General features: G+C 44.4%; 1 protein-coding gene across 1 annotated transcript in view; it reads right to left on the bottom strand.

Moving 5' to 3' along the window:
* The window catches only part of SPOCK1 (SPARC (osteonectin), cwcv and kazal like domains proteoglycan 1), a 294,180-nt gene that overhangs the window by 117,048 nt on the left and 153,588 nt on the right, over positions 1-23,544 (bottom strand). The window contains exon 5 of the mRNA XM_039222852.1: positions 16,910-17,036. Within this exon, the coding sequence (XP_039078783.1) occupies positions 16,910-17,036 (127 nt within the window). The remainder of the gene's footprint in view (positions 1-16,909; positions 17,037-23,544) is intronic.

The raw sequence follows: 23,544 nt of genomic DNA, 5'->3' as shown, positions 1-23,544 counted from the left end.
AACAGATCCTTAGACTACAGCCACAGTATTTCTTCAAAGTTAAAAAAAAAAACAAAAAAAACTTCTTTAAAAATATTTATAATTAAGATCCAGTTTTCTCGCCTTCTCTAGCTGAATTCCACCCCTTCCAGATTAGTCTACATAAGTCAGTTCTACTCGACTGATTTTACTGGTGTTGGGATTAGGATTTTCTAGACTTTGAAAGTCATCATGGTGACATTTTCTTAAAACCTATCTTCTCCTCTTCGGAGCTGAGGGACCACTACAATGTTAACAGCTGAGACTCTCTTTCTTCATTATCTCAAGAAGAGAAGTGCCCGCCTGAGAATATTGGTGTGAGGATTAAGCATGACCTTGCCATGTCACGTGCAGAGCATGGCAAGGGGCACAGAGTTGACACCGGATGTGGTATGGGCACTGGTACTGGTGTGGGTCAACAGTGCAAATGGCGGGCCTGGACTACAAGCCCAGGTCAGGGGACATACAGGTGGTCCCTGGAGTGGAGTTCTAGAGTGGGCTCTTGTCTCTGGCTGTGTGATTAGAGGGGCTGCTTTTGCTCAATTCCCTACAGGCAGGGGTGGGGGTGGGGGAGGAGATCTTTCCAGGAAGGAGCAGACCTAGGCCTAGTTCACCACTCCCCCTGTATATCTGGCAGACTTGACTAAGGTTCTATTTCTGTCCACTCCCTCCAGCCCAGGAATGGTCAGGCCATGGCCAAAGCTGCTATCACCCAGTCCTCCAATAGGACTCTGTCTCAGAAATACATGAGCCTTACGGGGCACCTGGGTGACTCAGTTGGTTGAGCTTCCAACTCTTAATTTCGGTTCAGGTCATGATCTCAAGGTTCATGAGACTGAACTCTGCATCAGGCTCAGTGTTGACAGCACAGACCCTGCTTGAGATTCTCTCTCCCTCTCTCAAAGATAAATAAATAAACTTTAAAAATCAAAGAAATACATGATTCTTGGATTATTAATCCAAGCAAAGCTACTTCCAAACTCTAGGAAGTACAGCCAGCTCTGTTCACCTGCATGAACCATGTGCTTAGCAAGCACCTGACGAATGAAGAGGGAGAGAGGATGAGGTGTTGTCAGGGTGAGTCAAGTGGAAGAGCGAGTATGCAGAAAACACACCCCCCTGCAGAGCTATGTGGGCCTTTGCCCACTTGCTACCACCCCCACACCATCCCAGTAAGTTGTTCTGAACTCAGGCCCAGGCTGATATCACCTACAGGAACTCAGCCACGTCTGAACCCGCTGTGGCTTAGCATTCACTGCACATCAGGAGAATGAGTGAAAATGGACCTGAGTGCCATTTCATGCCAATGGGCCGAGAACCTACCATGAGATCTTGCAGGTGCTGCCATGAGATCAACAGTGAGTGAAAAAACCCATGTACCAGCCAGTGCCTGCCACAGAGGGTGCCCTCACTTAAAGAAGCCTGCTCTTGTTATCACCATTACCACCTCCACTGGTCAGAACGTGCAGCAATCCCGCCTGCTTGGGTGGAGGCAGAAAAGACCTCAGGAAGAAAACGTCAATTGTGATGTAAAAGATGGGCTACTGGGGCCAGGAAAAGGACAGGTTTTCTAGAAGAGGCCCTCAGACTTGCTTTGGAGGGTGACAATATTTATAGATGGCTTTTCTGTCTCAGATACTGGTCTAAAAATTTACCAAGTAATCACTAATTATTTCAACAACTCTTGGAGGTGGGTATAATTATTCCCATTTTGTACATAGGGAAACTGCGACACTAAGAGGCTTCAGAACTAGTTCAAGGTCACAGAGCTAACAAGCTAAACCAGGATCTGGGCTCCAATGAATGAGCTCTCAGTGAAGACACTGATGTGTCAACCCTTCCTCGAGCACCCCCTGCAGTGCCTCACCCTGCCCATGCCTCTGCCACACCCCTCACCTTGCTGACATATGAAAACTCCTATGTTCACATCTCTGTCTTCCCCAGGACCAAGAAACAACCCGGGGGCAGGAGCAGTGTCTGGCAGGGTCTGGTACACAGTGGTGTGTCTGAGGACTAGAAAAGCTACCTACTCTGGAAGAAGGCCCCAAGGCTGGCCCCAGCAAACCATGTGGTCTCTCCAACTCTGTGCACATGGAGGTCTGAGACAGGAATCAGTGAATGGAGCTCAATGCTTGCAGAGGTAGGACATAAAGCAGACTCTCCTAGGCACGCGGCCCTCAGAGGCACCATCTCCCTTGTTCTCCTGTCACCTACAGGACTAATGGCTTTGTCCCATCAGTCACAGGGAACATGTCAAACATGTCAATCTTTTCCCTTACCTGCACAGTTAGGTATTTATATACTTTGCATAGTTTCTTCTTGCCACATAGTGAATGTTAACCATCCCCCTGGCCCAAGCAGACTTTCTCTGAATAGCCACCAGGTCTGCAGGCCCCGCAGGCCACCCCAGGAGACGTGCCCTCTGCCATCCCAGCCAGCCTCTCAGCTGTCCTTCTGGCTATTGCTCAATCCCCCAAGACCTGTGCTTCTCCAAGAAGGGCAATGATAACAAATGACAACTGGGCTCTGAACCCAAAGGGATGTTGTAATCGAGAACACATGCCAAGTACAGAGGATTCACCAGGAAAGAAGAATCCAAAGTGACTGAGAGTTCAGGGAAACTTGCATCTTTTTCTTTCTGTGTTTCACTGGTAGAATCCTGACAAGTATGAACTCTGTTTTTTGATATTACTCAGCCTAGATGAGGTTACAAAGCAGTGGAGGACACTAGCACCAGAAAAGAGGAACATGGAAACTCACTATGTGGAAGTGGAAGAACGTGCTAAGCTCAAGACATACAATATAGGTCTGGCCATCATTTTTTAAAACTTTTGAAACAGCGGTATGGAGGTACAACTGGCACACAATAAACAATACATATTTAAGGTGTCCAAATTTGATGAGCTTTGATAAGTACACATACATACACACTCATAAAACCATCACTATAGTCAGGATAATTAACACATCCATCACCCCCAAAGGTTCTTCCTGCCCCCGTGTAATCCTTCCCTCCTGTTCCTCCCTGCTCTCCACCACGGGAAACCATGGATCTGCTCTCTGTCACTAGAGATGAGCTTGTGTCCCCTGAAGTTTTATATTAATGTTGTCAAATAGTACATACTATTTTTTTTGTCCGGCTGTCACTCAGCCTAATTATTTTAATATTCATTCGTGTTGTTACATGTACCAGCAGTATATTCCTTTTTATTTCTGGAGAGTATTCCATTGTAGAGATGTATCCTATTCGTTCATCTATTCACTTGATGGATATTTGGGTTATTTGTGATTTCTGGCTGTTACAAATAAAGTCGCTATGTGCATTTGTGAACAGTTATTTCTGCACACATGTACTTCTATTCTCTTTGGGGGGAGACCTATAATCAGAATGGCTAGATCATACAGTACTTTAAGAAACTTCCAAACTTATTTCCATAATGACTACACCATTTTACATTCCCACCAGCAACAGAGAAGAGTACTGTCTCCTCCACATCTTTGCCAGCAAAGATCAGTCTTTGGACTTGGTCTTCGGCAAAGATCAGTCTTGGACTGATCAGTTTTTGTAAAAAAATTTCTTTCTTTCTTTATTTTGAGGGGGGAGGGGCAGAGAGAGAACCCCAAGCAGGCTCTAAACTGTCAGTACAGAGCCCGATGCAGGGCTCCATCTCAAGAACCGTGAGATGACCTGAGCTGAAATCAAGAACTGGATGCCTAAGTGACTGACACACCATGGTGCACCTACCCAGCCTTTTTAATATGAGACATTCTGGTGCTGTGGTATCTACCTCTGGCTGTAATTTGCATCTCCTCAATGACAATAATATGGAGCATCTTTTAAGCACTTATTTACCATCTACATATCTTCTGTGATGAAATGCCTATTCACATCTTTTGCCCATTTTTATTAGGTTGTCTATTTTTTATTAAATTTAGAGAGCTCTTTATATATGCTGGATGCAAGTCCTGTAGGAGTTACATGATTTTCAAGTGTTTTTGTACTAGGCTGTGGCTGCATTTTTCATTCTCTTAACATTCTTCTGAAGGCAGAAGTGAAAAATATTTATCCATTTTATGTTTTATGCCCACATGCTTCTAGTGCCGTATCTAAGAAATATTTGCCTAATCTAAGGCACAAAGATTCTCCTTTTTTTTTTCCAGAAGCTCTATAGTTTTAAATTTTGTATTTAATTCTATGACATATATGTTTTTAATGTTTCACCAATTTATCTCCTTGGCTTTCCCCAAGCCTGTTCTCCAAACATAACTTCCTTCCTTTCACTAATATTCACTTTATGTGTTCAACACTGATGATAAGGTTAACAGAAGAGATTTCATTCCCTCAAAGAATGTACCTTTGGGGGAGTGCTAAATTATCATAAAGCAAGTCCTCTATCCTCTTCACAGGTTACCTCTTTAAAAACATGGGCTATCCTTACTCAACTACAATGCTACTATTCTAACTCCCACTTCATTATCAATTTTCCTGTGAGTCCCCAAAGCATCTTTCTCATTTACATTTCCATTTCTCCTGGCTTGTTTCCCTTTGGGTGCAACCAGTATTCACTAAACATTTGGCAGCTATGTGTCCCACTCTACCTTTTTCCACGGGGAAACTGAGTCTCCCAAAACCTCACATTCCAAATTTGTATGTTTGCGTCTGTGGTGTCTCCTTTCCTTCCTGCATATTCTGTAAATGGAATGTAAGCTTGACTAGAATTAAGTTCAATTTCTTTTGGCAAAAATACTTCACATACCTGTGAGGCACACATATAACTGTGAGCCTTCTACCACAGGACACCAAAGACAAACAATGCCAGTTGCCCATTTCAGTGATTCTATGATTCATCTGATGGCTCAGGAGTTATTAGCCTAAGGTTCAAGGGTGCCTGGATGGCTCAGTCAGTTAAATGTCCAATTCTTGATTTCGGATCAGGTCATGTCTCAGGGTTCATGACAGTATGGAGCCTGCTTGAGATTCTCTCTCTCCTGGTCTCTTCCAATTAATAAATAAACATTTTATTTAAAAATAGATGAAATTTCATCATCAACCTTTCATCTAATGGTTTCATCCATACTCATCATTGCCCACATCAGCTGTATCATCAGGAGCTGAAAAATGGCAATTTCCTTCTTCTGTTAGTGCTTCTACATTTATTAGCCATACTTCCTCTGCAAAGAATTTCTCCCTATTGAACAGAGATTTAGGTGTACCCTGAAATACTATTTGTACAGAAATAATATGTAATTACTTGTTTCTAACTGCAAAATTTAGAATTTTGCTGAAGCCCTTGTTTCGTTCCCACAGTAAAGGAGTTTTCATGTGTTCTCGTCATTAAAATGTACTTTTAATGATTATATTTCTCCCTTTCAGAGCCAGTGTTTTTTTGATTGCATGTAACTCATTGCTTATGTTTTAAATTGTCATTTTTTTCAAATTTATTTAAAAAACTTTTTTAAATGTTTATTTATTTTTGAGAAGCACAGAGACAGAGTATGAGCAGGGGAAAGGCAGAGAGAGAAGGAGACACAGAATCTGAAGCAGGCTTCAGGCTCTGAGCTGTCAGCACAGAGCATGACGCGGGGCTGGAACTCACGAATGGCGAGATCATGACCTGAGCCAATGTCGGCCACTTAACCAACTGAGCCATCCAGGTACCCCCATTTTTAAAAAATTAAACGTTTTGAACACTTGTACTGATTTTATAGGAAAGTCAATTTTCAAGTTCTTAGGGGTTGAATTCTACTACTTATTGTCTGAGTTCCCTCTTACTCATGGTAGCTTACCTCACTCTACGTTTTACAGAATTATGAGTCATGTCTGGCAGGGTTTTGAGGGAATCCTGTGAAGTCTGAGCTGATGGCTCAGCCCTCCAGAGTGGATTTGCATCTGTAGGAATGTGGGTGCATTCCCACACAGGACTACTTGAAGCCAACTAATCAGCCTCAAATTTTCCATACAATACCAAAAGTATCAACTGGAACCACATACTCAGCCGCCACTCACACAATATGCCACAGGACAGCTCAACAGCCACTCTGTGTTCTGAATGATTTGTGCCTGTGTCTTATGCTAGTCATTAAATGTTTGCCACACCATCCGTGCTCTGTAGGAATGAAAACAGGTTCTTTCTTAAAAAGTTTTACCAGTGATCTTTTCTTTCCCAAACCAGAATCCAGGCTGAAATTGACAAGTGTTTTCTTAGAAGAAAAAATCTTAACCAATAGGCAGATTTTTTTTTTAATCCAGCCCAGATGAACTCATTGAAGGTTTTAGATTCATGTGTGGGGTGTCACCTCGAATTTCCCAACTTGTAAAGACATAAAGCATAGTCTCTAGTTTGTACATAAGCTGTTACCCCTAAAACTTCTTGGTCACATGGGCCACCTTCTGCCTTCCCTGCCCCAGGGCGCCCAAGGCAGTAGTCGGTACCCACTCTGGTTTTCCTTCTCCCCATCTCCCAACCCCAGTCCCAAGGGATTTCTCTTACATTGTGCAAACTTAGCTATTTAAAAGGGTATATATTGAGAGATTCTGTGTCACAGTTCTTAGACTCTAGCTCACCAGATGGTGAGACATACACTCAACTATGAACAGTTCCGATGAGGTGCAATGTAGGTGTCAGCAGAAGTATTCTACCTGGTGCTAGAGCAGCTCAGAAGAAAGAAATGACCTCGCTTAGCAAGAAGGGTCTCAGACACATCACTGAGATGCTTAGGCTAAGCCTCACAGTTGAAATGTCAGGAGTATAGTTATTCTTTTTTGACAGAGGTGGATGTGGACGAGAGAGGCCCAAATCCATTCCACCCTGTCATGTACCTTAAAAGGCCAAAACAAACAAACAAACAAAACAGGGATGCTTCCTCTCTACTCGACTTCTATCTTGCTTTGCTTGATACCAGGGAGTTGTGTTATACATGGATGTGTTCTCAAGTGGGGCCAGGTGGCTGGTCTAGAGATCTTCCAGGAGGAAATATGAAGCATAACATGAGAGATGTAGCACACCTCACTCAGTACCACCTTAGGAGCATCCCATCCATGCTGATACATGATAACATCCCTTGATCTCTCTCCTAGGAGAGGAGAAAGCAAAGAAAACCTTATAACGTGCTCTATCTGACCACTCTGGTCAGAGTCCCCATGTTCCTGTAGTACCTGGTCTTTCATCTGGACACCACTGCACAGGCAGCCTTTGAGGAGGCACAGATTTCAAAGTGGTCCTCAGTATCTTTAGATAAGAACTTGGGAAAGTTGCTCTTTTGGACACTTCCCTGATGCTGAGGTCTTCCCTGAGGCTGAGGTCTGTTGTTCTGAGCATGTTACCAGACAGAACCCAGCATTCTAGGAAAATCACCCCTAATAAGAGAATGAGGCATTTCTGTTCCATGCAATCATATGCAAATATGCAGAACTATTCCACTGGTTTCAGAAAGGGGAAAGACCCAACAACTTGCTCTGGTAAAAGCAAGAGCATCATTAAAGGCATTTCTCTTGACATGCAGTTATGGCATCAATCCATGGTAAACTCTAACCCCCCTCATTCCCTCATGACATACAGGTCCTGGCCCAAGGCTCAGATAATAAGGTTCTACGAGTACTTCCTAAATCTGGGGCTCAAATGTTCTCTTGGAAAAGGTTGTGAAGAAGTCTGACTGTATTCACTGGGGCAGCTTCCCAACAAGGAATCGTTTGTTTCTTTTAAAGAAAAAGAAAAGCAATATGATCATGAACTTCATTAAAGTTGTTCTATAATGATTTAATTAGATTTATAGTACTGTGCAAGTTCATCCTGGCCATGGACCTTTCTGTCTTCTAAAGGAAGGGTTGGCAGAGATCTCATGTGCTTTGCAATTTCACCTAATCCTTAATTTCATCTCCCGATGGGGTGAGGTTGAACATAATTGTGTTCAGGTAATTGCTTTATCAAATGGTTTAATTGTGCATTCAACAGAACTGACAACAAGAAGGTTATTCTTCCTAATGTGTTTTTAACAAAAGCGCTAACTAATTACATGGCATCCTATTCAGGGCATTTGAGAAGAAGAAATGAATGCCTATTCTTCCAATCTTGGTTAAATGCATGTTTGCATATAGAACATAGAAATAAGTAGTGAAATAATTAGCTGAATTGCTTCCTTCTGCTGTAACTTCATAACTAATCTGCATGTTGAAGTAGTCTGTGTAAATTCTGTGGATGCATTTTCACCATGGACGTTGTTTGAACATCTGTGCTTCCTGAAAATGTCACAATAACCATTTTGCCTGAAAGTTTATCCTCGGGAACCAAAAAGCCATGTTATCTTGGTATGTTCCAAGAAGAAATAAATGCTTAATATAACTGAGGACAGATGTGCCACATGATCAGAAGCAAGTATTAAAACATTAGGCCAAATAGTTGAAAAGAATTCTGAGTTAAAATAATGCTGAATCGACTCTACTTTCAATGAACTCTCTCTTTAACCAGAAAGCTAACATTCTGGTATAAACTTGGCATCCATACCCATCTATGCCTGTCATTCATAGAAACACAGAAAGCTTTAGTATATTCTTACAGGATTAAGCTAGTGTCATGTAGCTGAAGTATTTAATGAGATGACTATCTTTGACATTTTAAGAGGTGATTATGTAGTACACTGCTTTTAAAATTTTACTCGGTCCAGTAAATAATCTTGCCCTCCCTCTCCTCCAATAAAAAATACTACCCTTGATTATAGTAAATTGTAGGGACGAAGAGGATCATGTGGCATGGTATTTGATTAAGGGACAGATACAGGATTCACAAAGAGCCAGGTGGGATCCTTCCCTGGGGTTGAAGCATGAACACTGCTAAGTTTCTCTTGAGCTTCTAGGCTGGGAGGAAATGAATCTGGGGCTGTCAAATTCCCTATTTTCTGCCAAGGGGAGAAAGCCTCTTTGCAGAATGAAGCCAAGCAGAGATAGACAACGAGAGACAGAGGAAATGCAGCGTTGACAGCACACCATTTCCTCTTCTTTCTCCGAGCTCTGCCTACCCCAGTATACTTTCTTGCCTTATATGGCAGTAAATCCTCATTTTGGGAGTGAGCAAAGCTTGAGTTATGTTTCTGTCACTCGAAATCAAAAGCATCCTGATGATACAGCTGGTATTTTACATTACTTTTCAGACATCTCTGCGCTTATGGAAGTAAAGACTGATTTGAGAAGTAGACCGTGTTCCAGTATCTGCCCTCCTGCTTATGAGTTGTATTGCCTTTGGAAAAGTTTCAGGGCTTCAATGTACTTATCTTTAATTTAGGACTAATACAAGTACTACTTCATAGGTTTGTGGTAGGAATTAGATGAAATGATAGAGGAAATAAAATACGATGGCACTTAGCACGAGATCATAGTACCTCATACTATGTATTAATTATTAAATAAGCACTTAAGCGCTATTGTTTCTATGTTGTTCTTGTCATTACCATGATTTAAAATATCACTACAATGGAGACTGGCAGGTAACCCCAATATCTACTCTAACCTTCCTTTAATTCTGTAACTCTCCAATTTTAGCTAGGCACATAGCTGTCCACAATAAAAACTACATTTCCCAGACTCCTTTGTGGTCTCGTGGAGCCTTGTGATGAAGCTGTGTCCAACAGGATGTCAGGAGAAGTGACACTGGTGACTTCTGGATTGTGCCTCCTTTCTTTTCTCCTTCCTCCTGGCTGGGCACAGCAGCCACCTTGAACCCAGATGCCAAAGCTCAACAATTCCATTGGCTGAGAAAGACAGAACAATGACCTGAAAGGGTCCTGGTCAGTGGCCAGCCCTGGGTTGCTTACCTTTGGAATGTGTGCATGAGACAGCAATAAAAGTTTATCTTATTTAAGCCTCTGTGTCATTTGAGTTTTTGTTAGAGCAGCTAAAACCTTTATCCTAACAAACATACAATCAATATTTTACATATTATTTGCACTTGCTACTTCCAAAACCTTGTAAGGGAGAAAAGGGGAGGATAACAAAACTGGGGCAAGAATTCGATTTAGCCCAAGAGTCAAGGGTTTTTGCACCCTGCATTCCAGCCATCAGTCTAAATATTTGGCTACTCCCGACTGAGGAAAGGAGGCTAAAAATGAACAAGACTTGAGTGGAAAAGGTAAAGTTGAGGCATTTGCTATGGGATATGAATCCCCAAATCTCAAAACGTTTAACATACAAAACAAAACTGCTTAAAGTTGGGTTAGATCCACTGAGTGTATCTCCAAAGTCATAAAGCCCCCTTTGCCGGCTTTTTCTGAGCAATGGAAAATAAAAAATAATGAAACCTACCATGTGACTCCCTCACCAGACCACTGGTGTCCACGTGGTCCATGGGCACCCCGCTGCTTTCTCCTCCTGCTACCTAGAGCACAACGGGATGGTTTCAGGATTTTTACTGTTTCTTGACCCTCCACAGGGCTGCCAGACAGGTGCATCTAACGGCTCCTCTAATTGCTGCTAGCCCTCTTTTCCTTGGGCCATTACCACTGCCACTGCGCTCTAGTCCCGAGGCAAAAAACATGCAAAAAACATGCAAACACAAGCCCTCCACATTTTGTCTCCCATGTGTGAGGTTCTGCGTGGCCAGAAGCAACGCCCTCACCAAGGAGCCACTTACAAGAGAAGACAGCTCCCACCCAGGGGTTCTATGGCCACAGGGCTATCCAAAAATATCCCAGAAAATAGAGACACTCTCCACTCTGTTGAAAAAGAAAGAAGAGAAGCAATACATAAAAATGTCCCATGCCGATCACGGTCACAGAGCTGCAAAAGCCTGGGGGAGATTGGGAAGAGACACTAAGTTTAACGCTATCTTGAAAAGTCTTACAGCCTACACTAGGGATGGCTCTCACCCTCAGAACAGTCTGTGCATGGGAAATGCCGGCCAACAGAGACTCTATTTGCCAAAAACTTAAACATGACCTTTACTTGGTAGCAATTGTTGGAAACTATTAAGACGACTCTGAAAATAATATAATCTGCAGCGACAATATGTTGAAAGAAATGCCAACCCTGTAAAGCAAGCTCTGTCTTGCCCTCCCTTGTGTGCGCACGCTCAGAACAGAAGAGAAACATCTTCCTCCACAGGAGCTCTTAATGCTGCATCTCTCTTCTGCGTCTAGACATAAATGAGCCATTTGCTAATTGTTTAACAGTGATTAAGGAAGTAAAACGTTCTGGAGAGGGGGGTGGGAGCAGAGGTTTTCTGACTGCCTGTTTTCTAATTACCAACAGCCAAGCTCACACGGAGAAAAGATGTGCCTCTCAGGGCCACACAGTTTCATTTGGGGAGACTTCTCCTCAAGGTCAGTCCAAGCACCAGTGGCTTCTGGCTGGAAAATGAGCAGTCCTAGCACTGACATCACACCTTTGGTCAGATGGGTCCAGACTGAGGGGAGCCAATGAAGTCCTGTTGAAAGAGGCCTGTCTACCAGAAACAGGACGTGGGGCAGGGGGGCCCTCCTCCCTTCCGAGCTTCCAGGGACCTCAGAGCCACTACATTTTCTAAAACAGCTCCCGCTCCAGAGGGAGGATAGCTGAGCTGGCCTACTTGAAGTCCAGGCTGCCGGATTGTGGTCAGCAGTGGCTATGCTCCTCTGCATTCAGGCAAAATTAAAAGTTGGCAGCCAGGACCCCAATAAGCTCTCATCCTTCCATATGGATGACAGGAGAGGAAACAAAGGGGTTCACAGATGAGGGGTTCACAGCTGGTCCAGGCAGAGTCCACGAAGCAGTTGGCAGGAGGGTTTCTAACTCTCATCAGGACTAGGATGGTAAAGTAGGCCTTTTGCTGAGCTCAGAGCTGAAATGACTTTCTTGTGTCTGAAATTCACATGGTCACCAAGACCAGCTCTGACTCCCTAAATACCTCTGTCAACTGTTTTCTGTCTGTCTTTGCAACCAGTGCACACATCTAGGCCTCACTCATACCAGCAGGCTCCTCATAGCTACTCCGCCTACAGTCCTGCCCCCAACCAACCCTACTTAGTAGCCAGTGCAAGTGAATTCAAAACCAGAAACCTTTAATAGGATCCCCAGTGCTGTTAGGGCAAAGCCCAGCCCCCTCATATGGCCTTCAAAGCCCCTGCAGAAATGGCCCCTGATTACTTTTCTAGCCTCATTTCTGTAGCTAGTTAACCCCTGGTCCCCATATCACATGTGACCAGCCATAACAAGTGTCACCAGCTCCTTCAAGGGAACATGCTGTCCTTCATCTATCTCTTCAACTCCCTCTCCCCTCCATGCCACTTTTGCTCTGGTTGATTCCTTCCAGCCTTAAGATCTCCTTGGAACCATCACTTCCTCTATGAGGACCATTCACATCTTGCAACTGGTGGAGGTGGCCCTGCTTTGTGTCCTCTGGCACTCTGTATGCCCCTTATCTCAACATCTGGAAGGAGATTACTTTTCAATTTGCCTACCTTTAAGTTCCATGAAAAGTAAGGCTTTGTCTGTTGTGTCCTTTGTCACAGCCACAGCAAATTGGATAATGCACGATACACGGTAAGAAAGAAAATAAATCTTTATGGAGTTTCTGGACTGGTTTGGTTTTCCTGGCCAGGATAACAGGACATCAAGGGCAGTAAAATGACTAGGGCGATCCTCACTGCCTCAAACCCAAGTCAAGGGGCGGGGTCTACATCATACTTTCAAATCAGCTGCAGGGTTGGCCTTCGATTGGTCTATCCCTACCGGTGGTGTTCTATTCCTTCTCTCGTATGGATACAGAGTCTGAAAAAGCAGTTACTTCCATGCAACACCTTATATCCTTTCCGCTCAAGACTTGGTGCATTTGTGTCCACTTCATCTTTGATCACAAAACTCTGAGCTGGTTGCTGACGCTGGGTCACTGGGAGCTCTGCCACAGACAGGGGTCCTAAGCACATCTCTCCAGTTCTAGGATCCTCAGACTATTCTGGGTGTAGAAGCAGAAGGAGAGTTTGTGTGACGTCACCTAAAGACGAATACCCAGCATCCAGAACAGAGCTGATGTACAGGCTCCTTCTTCCTGCTTCTGACAGTGTGCCCCAGAGCCTTCAGATCCATCCAGAAAAGAGCAAATGCTTCCTCCTGATGAACTGAGACCATTTCTTATGGGGTGTGGGTTTCCCTGATGTTGATGAGGACAAGGGCTACAAGATGTTTTGCCAACACTCATTTTTATGAATTTGACTTAAAATATCAAATCCCCCCTATGAATCATGCTTCATGGTCTCATCAATCCTTGTTTCCTGAACCCAATGACCCTTCTCCCCCACCAAAAGGTGGTAACTCCAGGGGATGAAGTTCATTACTAGTTAACTCATTTACCCTTATTAATTGACCATCTACTCATGGTCCCCCAACAGCTTTGTCTGTAAGACTAAAATGTCCTCTTAAACCTCCATGAAAAGGTGGCAATGTATTGGGGGGCAATAACTAAAACACTTCTAGTAGAAACCACCAGGCTGAAATATCCCCCTTGGAAGGACACCTTACTGAATGGAATTTAAACATGTCCTTGGGTTCAGAGATCCTAGAACAGTCAACACAGCTACTGACTGACGACTATGTGATTCGTTTCTTTGAAAAGAAGATGCAACCTCTCTAGAAGTTCGTGTAAGGTAGAAAAGTAGGAGACTAATGTCAAAGACCAATACCCATACCATTTTCTACTCCAATGTTACCCTTCCCTGACTCTCTTTTTTAATTTCAAATAGAAGTGGGTGATTATAGGGGCACCTGGGTGGCTCAGTTAGTCAAGCATCTGACTCTTGGTTTTTGGCTCCGGTCATGATCTCACAGTTTGTGGGTTTGAACACCACATCAGGCCCCTCACTAACAGTGTGGAGCCTGCTTAGGATTCTCCCTCTCTCCCTCTCTCTCTGCCCCTCTCCTGCTCATACTCTCTCTTGCTCTCAAAATAAAGAAATAAATTTAAAATTAAAAAAAAAGAAGTGGGTGATTATAGGTGTCAAGGCAGGAAACCCTGGGTGTCAAGCTCTGCCACTGTCCTTGGCTCTGTGGGCCTCAGTATAGTGCATAAGGAGAATGGGGAGAAGGATACTATAGTTTCTCATAAGAATGGTTTAGGTCCCTCTGTTTGTGTCAGGAAACAGATAGCGGAGCATGTCTGGGAAAATGAGGACTGTGTTTCAGCTGGTGCTGGAATTCCAGGACAAAGGAGCAAGAGCAGGCTGAGACTAGTAAAAGCTCTTAGGGCCCAGCAGTAACTGGAAGTCACTCTTTTTTGAAGAATTGGGAGTCATTACAAAGGACTCATCTAAATCCTGTCCTGCTTCTTAGACAAGCTATTTATCGGTATCAGTGAGGAGGCAAACTTCTCCAACAAAAAGCAAACTTTCCTGCCCAGACTGCAGGGGGGCCGAGACCAGCAACCATTTCCAGAGAGCTTCCCTGGGCAGCTGACAGCATTTCAAGCCACAGCTGACAGGTTACTACTGCTCCTTGTAGCTTGGGGGTCATGGCAAGCTGGCATTTGAAGACAGAGGTGAGTGGGCAGGTTTCTGCTGGAGTTTGATGTGTAACATGCCACTTGCCCCAACAGTCCTGATCCTCCACTGACATTTCATGGCCTGTCTCCAATCTCAGGCTTGAGGATCAGACAGTTTACTCCAGAGCTGGAGGGTATCATTTGAACAACACAAATGAGACCTTCACAAAGACAGAATCATTGCAAGGAGCCTCTGACTCTCATCCAGAGCCCCGGGCTGGGTGCTGGGCTAAGCAACTTGGCCTAGGGTGGGGACACTTTATTTGTCTTCATCACAAAGCTCTCTGAAATCCATTCACTCAAATCCCAGATGGGTTACAAAGACCCAGTTCTTGCTATTCCTTCTCAGCCAGAGTCCTTGGAGGCTCCCCTCTTGTCCATGACATTCACTGAACACCCAGGATACACTGTGTTCTGTGCCTGGCGAAGGTGCTGACAGGCCCCATTTCTTTTTTTTCTTAATTTTTAAAATTTTTTAATAGTTTATTGTCAAGTTGGTTTACATGGAACACCCAGTGCTCATCCCAACAAGTGCCCTCCTCCATGTCCATCACCCCCCTTGCCCTCTCCCCACTCCACCCCCCATTTCTGTGTCTAGGGCCTGACATTCTTAAGGCAGACACAGAGGAGAAGGTGGTTATGGTAACCAGTGTCCCCTAAGCCAGGCATTGCCCAACCATCTGCTCACCTTTCAGTTTTGGCTACAGGTCCCTTTCAGACGGTCTTCCCACCCTCTAGCCCCATCACCCCTCACTGTGACAGCCACACAGACATCTTTTTCTTCTTTAAACATACTAGCCTGCCTTGGAGCCTTGGCCCAGGCTATTTTCTCCATTTAGAACATTCTACACTCCACTCTCCGTTTAAAGGACACCTCTTCAGAAAGGCCTTCCTTCACCATCCCTTATAAAGCAAGCCTCCCTCTCCATATCCGTCTGTCTGTCTGTCCCTCCCTCCCTCCCTCTCTCTCTCTCTCTTTCTCGATCTCTCAGCACTACTATAACACTTACCAAAATGTGAAATTACATATTTATTTGTTTGGTTATTTATTTCTCCCCTACCAGACAGTAAGCTCCAAGTCAGCTTGGAATTGTGACTATCCCGTTCCCCACCGCCATGTCCTGCACAGAGTCTGGAACTAGAAGTGTTCAAAATATAGGTGCCAAACAACTACATGAACGAGCTTTTCTTTAAGAAGTGACTGGAGTAGGAAGGCAGCAAATTCTGGAAGCCTTTTTCGGTAACAAGAATGGGTCTGGGTTTAGTTTGAGTGGCAAGAAGAAAGCTATTCAATCATTTTAAGAGGGCACGACAGACAGACAGACCTTTATTACGGAATCATCCCCACCTCTTCTGTCATACAGAAATGGACTTTGGAGGCAGGGGAGAAGCAGACAGGAGGCAAAAAGATGTATTAGGAGATGCCTATAAAAACCAAATACCTCACTACTTTGTGTGTGGTCCGGTGACCAGCAGCATGGACATCTCTTAGACACTTGTTAGAAATGCAGTTCTCCGGCCCCACCAAGACTGCTGTATCACTGCTATATCACAACCAGCTCCAGACAACTGCTCACACACCTAGAGGCTGGGCTTTGGGTGGGCGATAGGGCTGGCCTGATCTGCCTTTGGGGAGTGGGAGATAGGACTGATTCATCAATGCCCCTCCCCCAAAGTCCACAATTCCAGACATGTGCAGGGTGCCAGAAGCAAGCCCTGTGACTACAAACTACCTCAGACTGATTCCATGAGGGGTCAGGGACGGTAGGGGAAAGGGTAAGTGTGGGTATGCTGCGCCAAGTAGGCTCTCTAACCAGGATGTATTCACAGTGACCGTGGGCAGAAAAGCTGTAATTCCCAGGACAGGTGTGAGGTTGGGGACCTAAGCTCAAGAAACTTAGGCTGGTGTGGCCACAAGTGCCCAGGGTGTTGCTGACAGCCACTGTCTTTAACCTCAAAATTCATCTTCAAGTGAGCCTCACACAAACAGGAGGAGAGAGGATAGGGCTGCAGCTCCAGCTGCAGGAGATGGGCAGACATGAGTTCCCCAAATTCCAGAGACATCCATCGGCTGAGCTCTATGATTCACATCTTTGGAACAGCTTGCTACCTCACCTTCTCCAGGAAGCCTGCCTAGGTTGACTTCAGGATCATATGCCATTCTCACGACAATCCTTCCCCCACAGCTCTTGATCACTCTGGTTATATGGGAGGTGGGTAACATTTTTATCTGGTCTCTTTGGCTCGAGAGCCTATTTACATGGCAGCTTCTTGAGGTCGAGGCCCAAAGGCCACCAAAACTAGGGATCACAGGCCCTATTTTTGGCACAGAGACTTGTCAGAACAGGCAGCTGTGGGTTTTCTTGATGACAGAAGAGACAACAGAGATGACTAACCTTGGAAGTGTAGGTGTGGCCATCAGAGCCGCAGACCATGGCTGACTGTGCCGCGGGGCAGGGCTTGCACTTCACCAGATTTGAAGGTCCAACCCAGTGTTTGTGGGCCACGTTTCCCTTCTTTTGCCTAAGGATGGAAAAAGAGGGGATAAGGTCACTGAAGCTCTGGTTCTCATGGGTCTCACCTGCAAGGTATCTGGACAGAGGCCGAATAAATAAACAAAAGTGCTGGTCAAACAGGCCGGTGCATCCTGGAGGCCTTTGCTGGTGTTCTCGTTTGAACCAGTGGACTGGCAGCGGCAGGAGATTCCGTTCCAAAAGCCCAGGTTCAACCCACCCGACAGACCAAGGACAACAATGTGGCCACTATAAATAATGGAAAACATGACTCGGTGACATGAAAAGACATTCACAATACAGTGAAAGAAGCAATGAGGGAGAGGCCCCATCAGCTCAAGTGAGACCCCAGTACTGGGTGTGGCACATCGTGGGCACCCCAGAAAGAGGGCCCCAGAGCTCACACTCCTCCGGGGCTGACAGACAGCCTTCCCAGGGGGCTGACAGGCAGGCAAGTCAGAAAGCAGTTTGGATAGAAACCCATCTCCAAACACAACCAAATGAATTTATCACAGCTGTGGAAAATGATTTCTGGATACATTTTAAAACAATTCTTGTCCAGCTTCCAATTTACTATTCTATAGAGGCTCTGATGTGATGTCACTTTCAACTGCTAAAATAATCAGAATTCTACTCTTCCATTCTGGCTCCGGTTTCCCCCATCCTAACCTGTGTCATAATGATAAATGGTGCTATTAGGAAGGCTTATGTCCACAGAAGGAACCCCATCTCCAAATCATAACCCACTGAAACAAAGGCCTGCAGTGATTGCCTTCCTTTCCCTCGTGGTCTCTGCTGTCCCAGCAAACCACTGGGAGTGACTCTCATGTCTATGTGGAAAGTTCTAGGGGGAGGATGACTGACTATGGATGGACCATCCCTCAGGTCATTATGGTGTCCTTTAAGTTAAGCTTTGCCCTTGCAAGTCTTGACTGGTGGTTAACAATTGAGCCCTGGAGTCAGAAAACCTAAGTGCAAATCTCAGCTCTGTCACTTACTCACTGTGTGATCTTGGCAGAACATTTAACCCTGGTTTAAATTTTAAATTTTAACTATAAGTAACTCTCAGTTTCCTCATCTATACAATGGGGGAAAATAGAATCTACTTCAAGCCAGAGTTATGAAGATTAAATAAGTTGTTGTACATACTTGGTGTATCGCCTAAAAACCACAAAGCAAGAGGGGCGCCTGGGTGGCTTAGTCGGTTAAGCGTCCAACTTTTGCTTAGGTCATGATCTCACGGTTCGTGGGTTTGAGCCCCGCATCGGGCTCTGTGCTGACTGCCAGCTCGGAGCCTGGAGCCTATTTCAGAGTCTGTATCTCCCTCTCTCTGACCCTCCCCTGCTCACGCTGTCTCTCTCTCTCTCTCTCTCTCTCTCTCTCCTAGAAATAAATTTAAAAAAGAAAAAAAAAATCCCACAAAGCAAGAAAAATGGCAGCTACTGCTGTAATTCTTTTTTTAAAAAAATAGTTTATTGTCAAATTGGTTTCCATATAATACCCAGTGCTCATCCCCACAAATGCCCTCCTCCATGCCCATCACCCCCTTTCCCCTCCCCCCCACCCCCATTAGCCCTCAGTTTGTTCTCATCATTCAAGGCTGTAATTCTCATTTGCCCCAATAACAGATGGGTGTACAGAGGATGAAATCACCATTGACACAGAAATGTGACTTCATTCTAAGGCCCTAGGGTTGGAATGGCATTTAAGTCCCTGGAAGAACTCATGGGGCCACGGAAGAAAATGTTTTCAACCAGGTATAGAGTAAATATGCAGCTCGATACAAATGTGGGTTTGGGGTATGAGGTAATCCACCCTCTTCCAAATGAAGGAAAGTGACCTTGGAAGAGCACATACCAAGTTGGTTCTTATTCTACCTCAAGTCTTCCCTAGCGATTTGGGGGAGGTGGTAAAAGGAGGAAGATCTGTTTGAGAAACTACCTTTGAGGTTGACCATGTATCCAGAGCACAGCCCTTGGGGCCGTTAGCGATCCCAGGCTAGATGGGTCACAGGGGGGCCTGTCTGACCAATAAACTGAAAAAGGAGGTCCTACAGGGATGCTAGAAGATCACCTAGTCCAGCTTACTCATGTTACTAGTGGTGGGAAATGAGATCAAGTTAGGTAATAGCCTTGCCCAACGTCAGTAAGATAATTGGTGGCCAGGCCTATGATGATGTTCATACAGCTGCACAGCAACCAAAGATGAATCTCTCTTCTTCAGCCCATGTCAGTCATGCCTAGATTATTAACTTCAAATTTCTTTGGAGGCACCTATTTGTTTGTCAGTAGTGGTCCTTTCTCCAGTGCCTCCCTGCTTCCATAGTAGCTAACCACATTGTCCTCACCTCTCTGTCTGGAAAAAAAATTTTGCATTTCTAATTCACATGGACATGATTACCTATTACCCTTTGCCAAACATAGTTTACTCATTCAACGTTTGTTCTGGACTTGAGAGAAAGGGATGATGGCTGAAGGGACTCCACATAGCCCACAAGCAGGCTGTCGGCACGGGGTTAACAGGAGAGCCCATGAGTTCTTCAGCAGAACACCACACATTTATCATCATTCACACAGCAGACTGTCTGACACCGATGATGAATCAACAAATACATGCAGCAGTCTGGCATCTGGCAGCCCCTCTCCTGGGCCAGTCCCCAGTGTGCATGCCCACTGCCGAAGCAATTCTTGTGATGAGTTCCCAGAAAGGGGCTATAAAGTCCAAAGAGTGGGCAGCTTTGCTGGAGCAGACATCACCATGTGCAATGATGCTGCAGAGGAAAGAAGGAGCTGAGCCAAAGGGAGAGGAGGGAGAAGTGAACCCTGAGCTGAGCCAATGGCTTTGAGGAAAAGATGGAATCGTGGAGTAACTGCCAGTTAATGACACATCATCCCTGCTGGTGGACCTCAACCTCACCATTAAACCAAGTTCATGACAGGGACATGAAGATATGGGGCTGGCTGGTGCTTACCAGCAGGCCTGGTGCAGCATGGGTATTCCATATATCCCTACGGGGTGAGTGGGTGGGTCTCTGTGCTGATTTCCCAGTGGTTTCTCAGAAGTTAATCACAAAATCAGACTGTCAGAACCAGAATATACCTTAACTAACTGAGCCTAAGAACTCTATTTTATAAATGAGGAATTAGACACAGATGGGAAGTGACTTGGCCACTGTCACACAGAAATATAGCAAAGCTACCTCACATATGCTTGTTGGAATAAGGTTATCCTGGAAATGACTACATACTGTTCTGGGACCATTTAAATTCTTATTTTGGCATCTGCAGTTTCATCATCAGGCTCAATTTTATAAATAAACCTTCTCTGAAACATTGTCCCTGGCTCTATACCTGCAAAGGAGCAAGCACTACACACCCAACGTCTGGGGGCTCATCAGGGTACTGTGTTTGACCTCTGCTAGGATGCCACAGGGAGTAGAGCCCAACCCAATCTAAATTTTCACATTTCCAATGAAACAAGCATCCCTGTTACATCAGAGCAAACTCGGATGTTCTTTACCTCACCGGAACTCCAGTGGACACGGCACCCAAACCTATGGTCTGCATCGAGACCAAATTATATGAAGTTATGTGCAAGTGTATGTGAACCATTAGAGCCATAACTTCCTGGCTATTTGCATATTTCAATCCCCACAATTCAATCAAGACACTAAAAATTAACCAACCTGTTGAGGTAGGGGACCAAGTTTTTGTACTTTAACATATTTTACTTCTTAAGTCAAAAGAATGAAATCCTATCAATGTCTTTGATGGAATTGCTATATCCAGTGTCATAGACATTTATCACCTGGAGTGACACAAGCAATTTAATCTGGGAAGCACGTCCTACCAGCCTTTCAACTGGCCACGAAACCCTAACTCCATCCTGGCCTGGCTGGTGCTAGGGGCAGCCACATCTCCTGTCCTACTGACAGTACCACAAAGAAAATCCCAACCTACAAGCACCCTATGAAGGCGAGAAGACAGACAACTGGAAGGTCACAGACATTTCTTGTTTTCTTGGATTTAACTGTTTATTCTTAATCTTTTTTTAAGATTACCACAATTTCCAGCTTTTAGGTTTCTTTTTTTTTTTAATGTTTTTATTTATTTCTAGGAGAGAGAGAGAGACAGCGTGAGCAGGGGAGGGTCAGAGAGAGAGGGAGTCACAGACTGAAACAGGCTCCAGGCTCCGAGCTGGCAGTCAGCACAGAGCCCGATGCGGGGCTCGAACCCACGAACCGCGAGATCATGACCTAAGTGAAAGTCGGACGCTTAACTGACTAAGCCACCCAGGCGCCCCTCCAGCTTTTAGGTTTCTGAAGCAGAGTGATTCTTAAGTACAAATCTGATGATGTGACTCCCGTAATACTTAGAACCTCTATCTTTGCCCCACATCCTAAAGCACAGTCTGAATTCCTAATTTTGGTATTAAACTGACTGAGCCTACCTTTACAGGGTCAATATCAGCCTTGTTTGTTCCCCTCTCCAATACATACCCATCCCTCTACACACAGACACACACACACACACACACACACACACACACACACGAAGTGACCACCACCACCAAGTATTTTTGCTCCACCCATCCTCTGCTGTTTCCCAGAGCCCACCAAGGATCTTTGTGCCCCTGGACCATCATATGGGATTTTTATCAGTCTGACACATCTTCTCTCCAAACCCACACTTCTCTCCTTCATTCTCTCTGCCTCATAAGGCTTTCTTTAAAGCCCTACTCAATACTCCCCTTCCCCAGGAAGTCTTGAAGGGCCCCTCCACAGGCAGTCAGGCTGCATGTCCATGACACCATAGTCCTGTGATCACTTTTGCTCAGGCTCCTGACTTGCCTTTAAGGGAGAACCTTGCTTCAATCTGACCAAATTATTACAATGATGTGACAGGATATGGGGTATGCTCACGCTAAAAGCATGCCCATCCTGGACAACTTGCCCTCATCACTTTCCCCCATCATTCAGTCCTACTGACCCAACACCAACCAGCCATATGAGCCTCTTACAGGTTTCTTACATGTGCCAGGCAAATTTGAGTCTTTATGACTAGACAAACTCTTTCCACCTTCATGGCAAATGTCCACCCCCTGTTCAAAGTTCAAATCAACTACCTTTCATGAAGTCTCTCCTGGTCCTGTGAGCACTACCTCAATTAGAATTGACCATGACATCATTTGTTCTAACATTATACCTTGTTCAGATCCAACGGTGACATTCACTATAGTATAAAGCAGTTCTTTTTGAGTCTATCTTCCTCAATATACTATGCACTCCTCAAGGGTAGTGACTGGGTCTCATCACTTTTGTGCTCCTGGGATTGGAAATATGGTCAACTTCTAACACATGAGTTTTTTCGGTGAAGTAAGTGAATTTGTTAATCTAGACCTTTAGAACTTTCTCCTTTTATTTCTAGACATTATTAGCACTAATGAGAAGACAAACATATTATGTGGTTTTAAGCAACAAGAATTCAACAAACTTAGAAATCCTAAGTGAGGGTGCCTGGGTGGCTAAGCACCAGGCTAGGCCACCAATTGGCAAAGCATCCAATTCTTGATTTCAGCTCAGGTCATGATCTCACATATGGTTCATGAGTTCAAGCCCCACATTGGGTGGTGTGCTATCAGTGCAGAGCCTATTTGGGACTCTCTGTACCCCCTTCTCTCTCTGGTCCTTCCCTGCTCGCTCACTTGCTTGCTTGTTTGCTCACTTTCTCTCTCTCTGTGTCAAAATAAATCAACCGAAAGAGAGAGAGAGAGAGAGAGAGAGAGAGAGAGAGAGAGAGAAAGAAAGAAAGAAAGAAAGAAAGAAAGAAAGAAAGAAAGAAAGAAAGAAAGAAAGAAAGAAAGAAAGAAAGAAAGAAAAAAGAAATCCTAAGTTCAACTTGAAAAACAATTAGCAAAAATTTCTAAAGACAACTAAGAAGTGGGTGGAGAGAACTCTCCTATGCATCTCAGGGCTGAAAGATCCTCCTATTCCAGGGATCGAACTGCTTCTCAAGCTGGGTAAGGACCCCTGATGTAAAGGTTCCAAATTCCCAAGAGATATTAATTTTTAGGACTTAGGAATGAATGAGAAATCCAAATTTTCAGGAATCCTCAACACGTGCTGAAAGAGTAAGTTTTTCTACATTCTTTACAATGTTTTATTTACATATTTTTAAACAAATAGGAAATATTAAGCTTAGTATTATTTATCAAGAAATGTAGCCTAAAATGAACATTCAAACAATGGAAATTATCAGCAAACATTATTGGGCAGTACTCAAATGATGGGACCTTTGGCTTTTCTAGCACAGCACAGAATCACACGCTGATAGTCTCAATTTCAAGACTTAACGATGTTCCATAACTATTCTGTGGAATACCACTCAGAGGACTTCTCTCAAGTATAGTATGCAAGTAAGTTTATTAGTATTACTATTATTTACAAGAGTAACTCACACTCTTTCAAGAGGCCAGCAGCTACAAGCAAGACTGACCAGATTGTCAGTGCTCTTGCCAAT

This window comes from Hyaena hyaena, unplaced genomic scaffold (assembly GCF_003009895.1).
Source record: "Hyaena hyaena isolate Hyena2069 unplaced genomic scaffold, ASM300989v1 scaffold_1208, whole genome shotgun sequence".
NCBI classification, from domain to species: Eukaryota; Metazoa; Chordata; class Mammalia; order Carnivora; family Hyaenidae; genus Hyaena; species Hyaena hyaena.
Note: the sequence above shows the minus strand (reverse complement) of the source record. Positions and strands in the feature narration are given on the sequence as shown.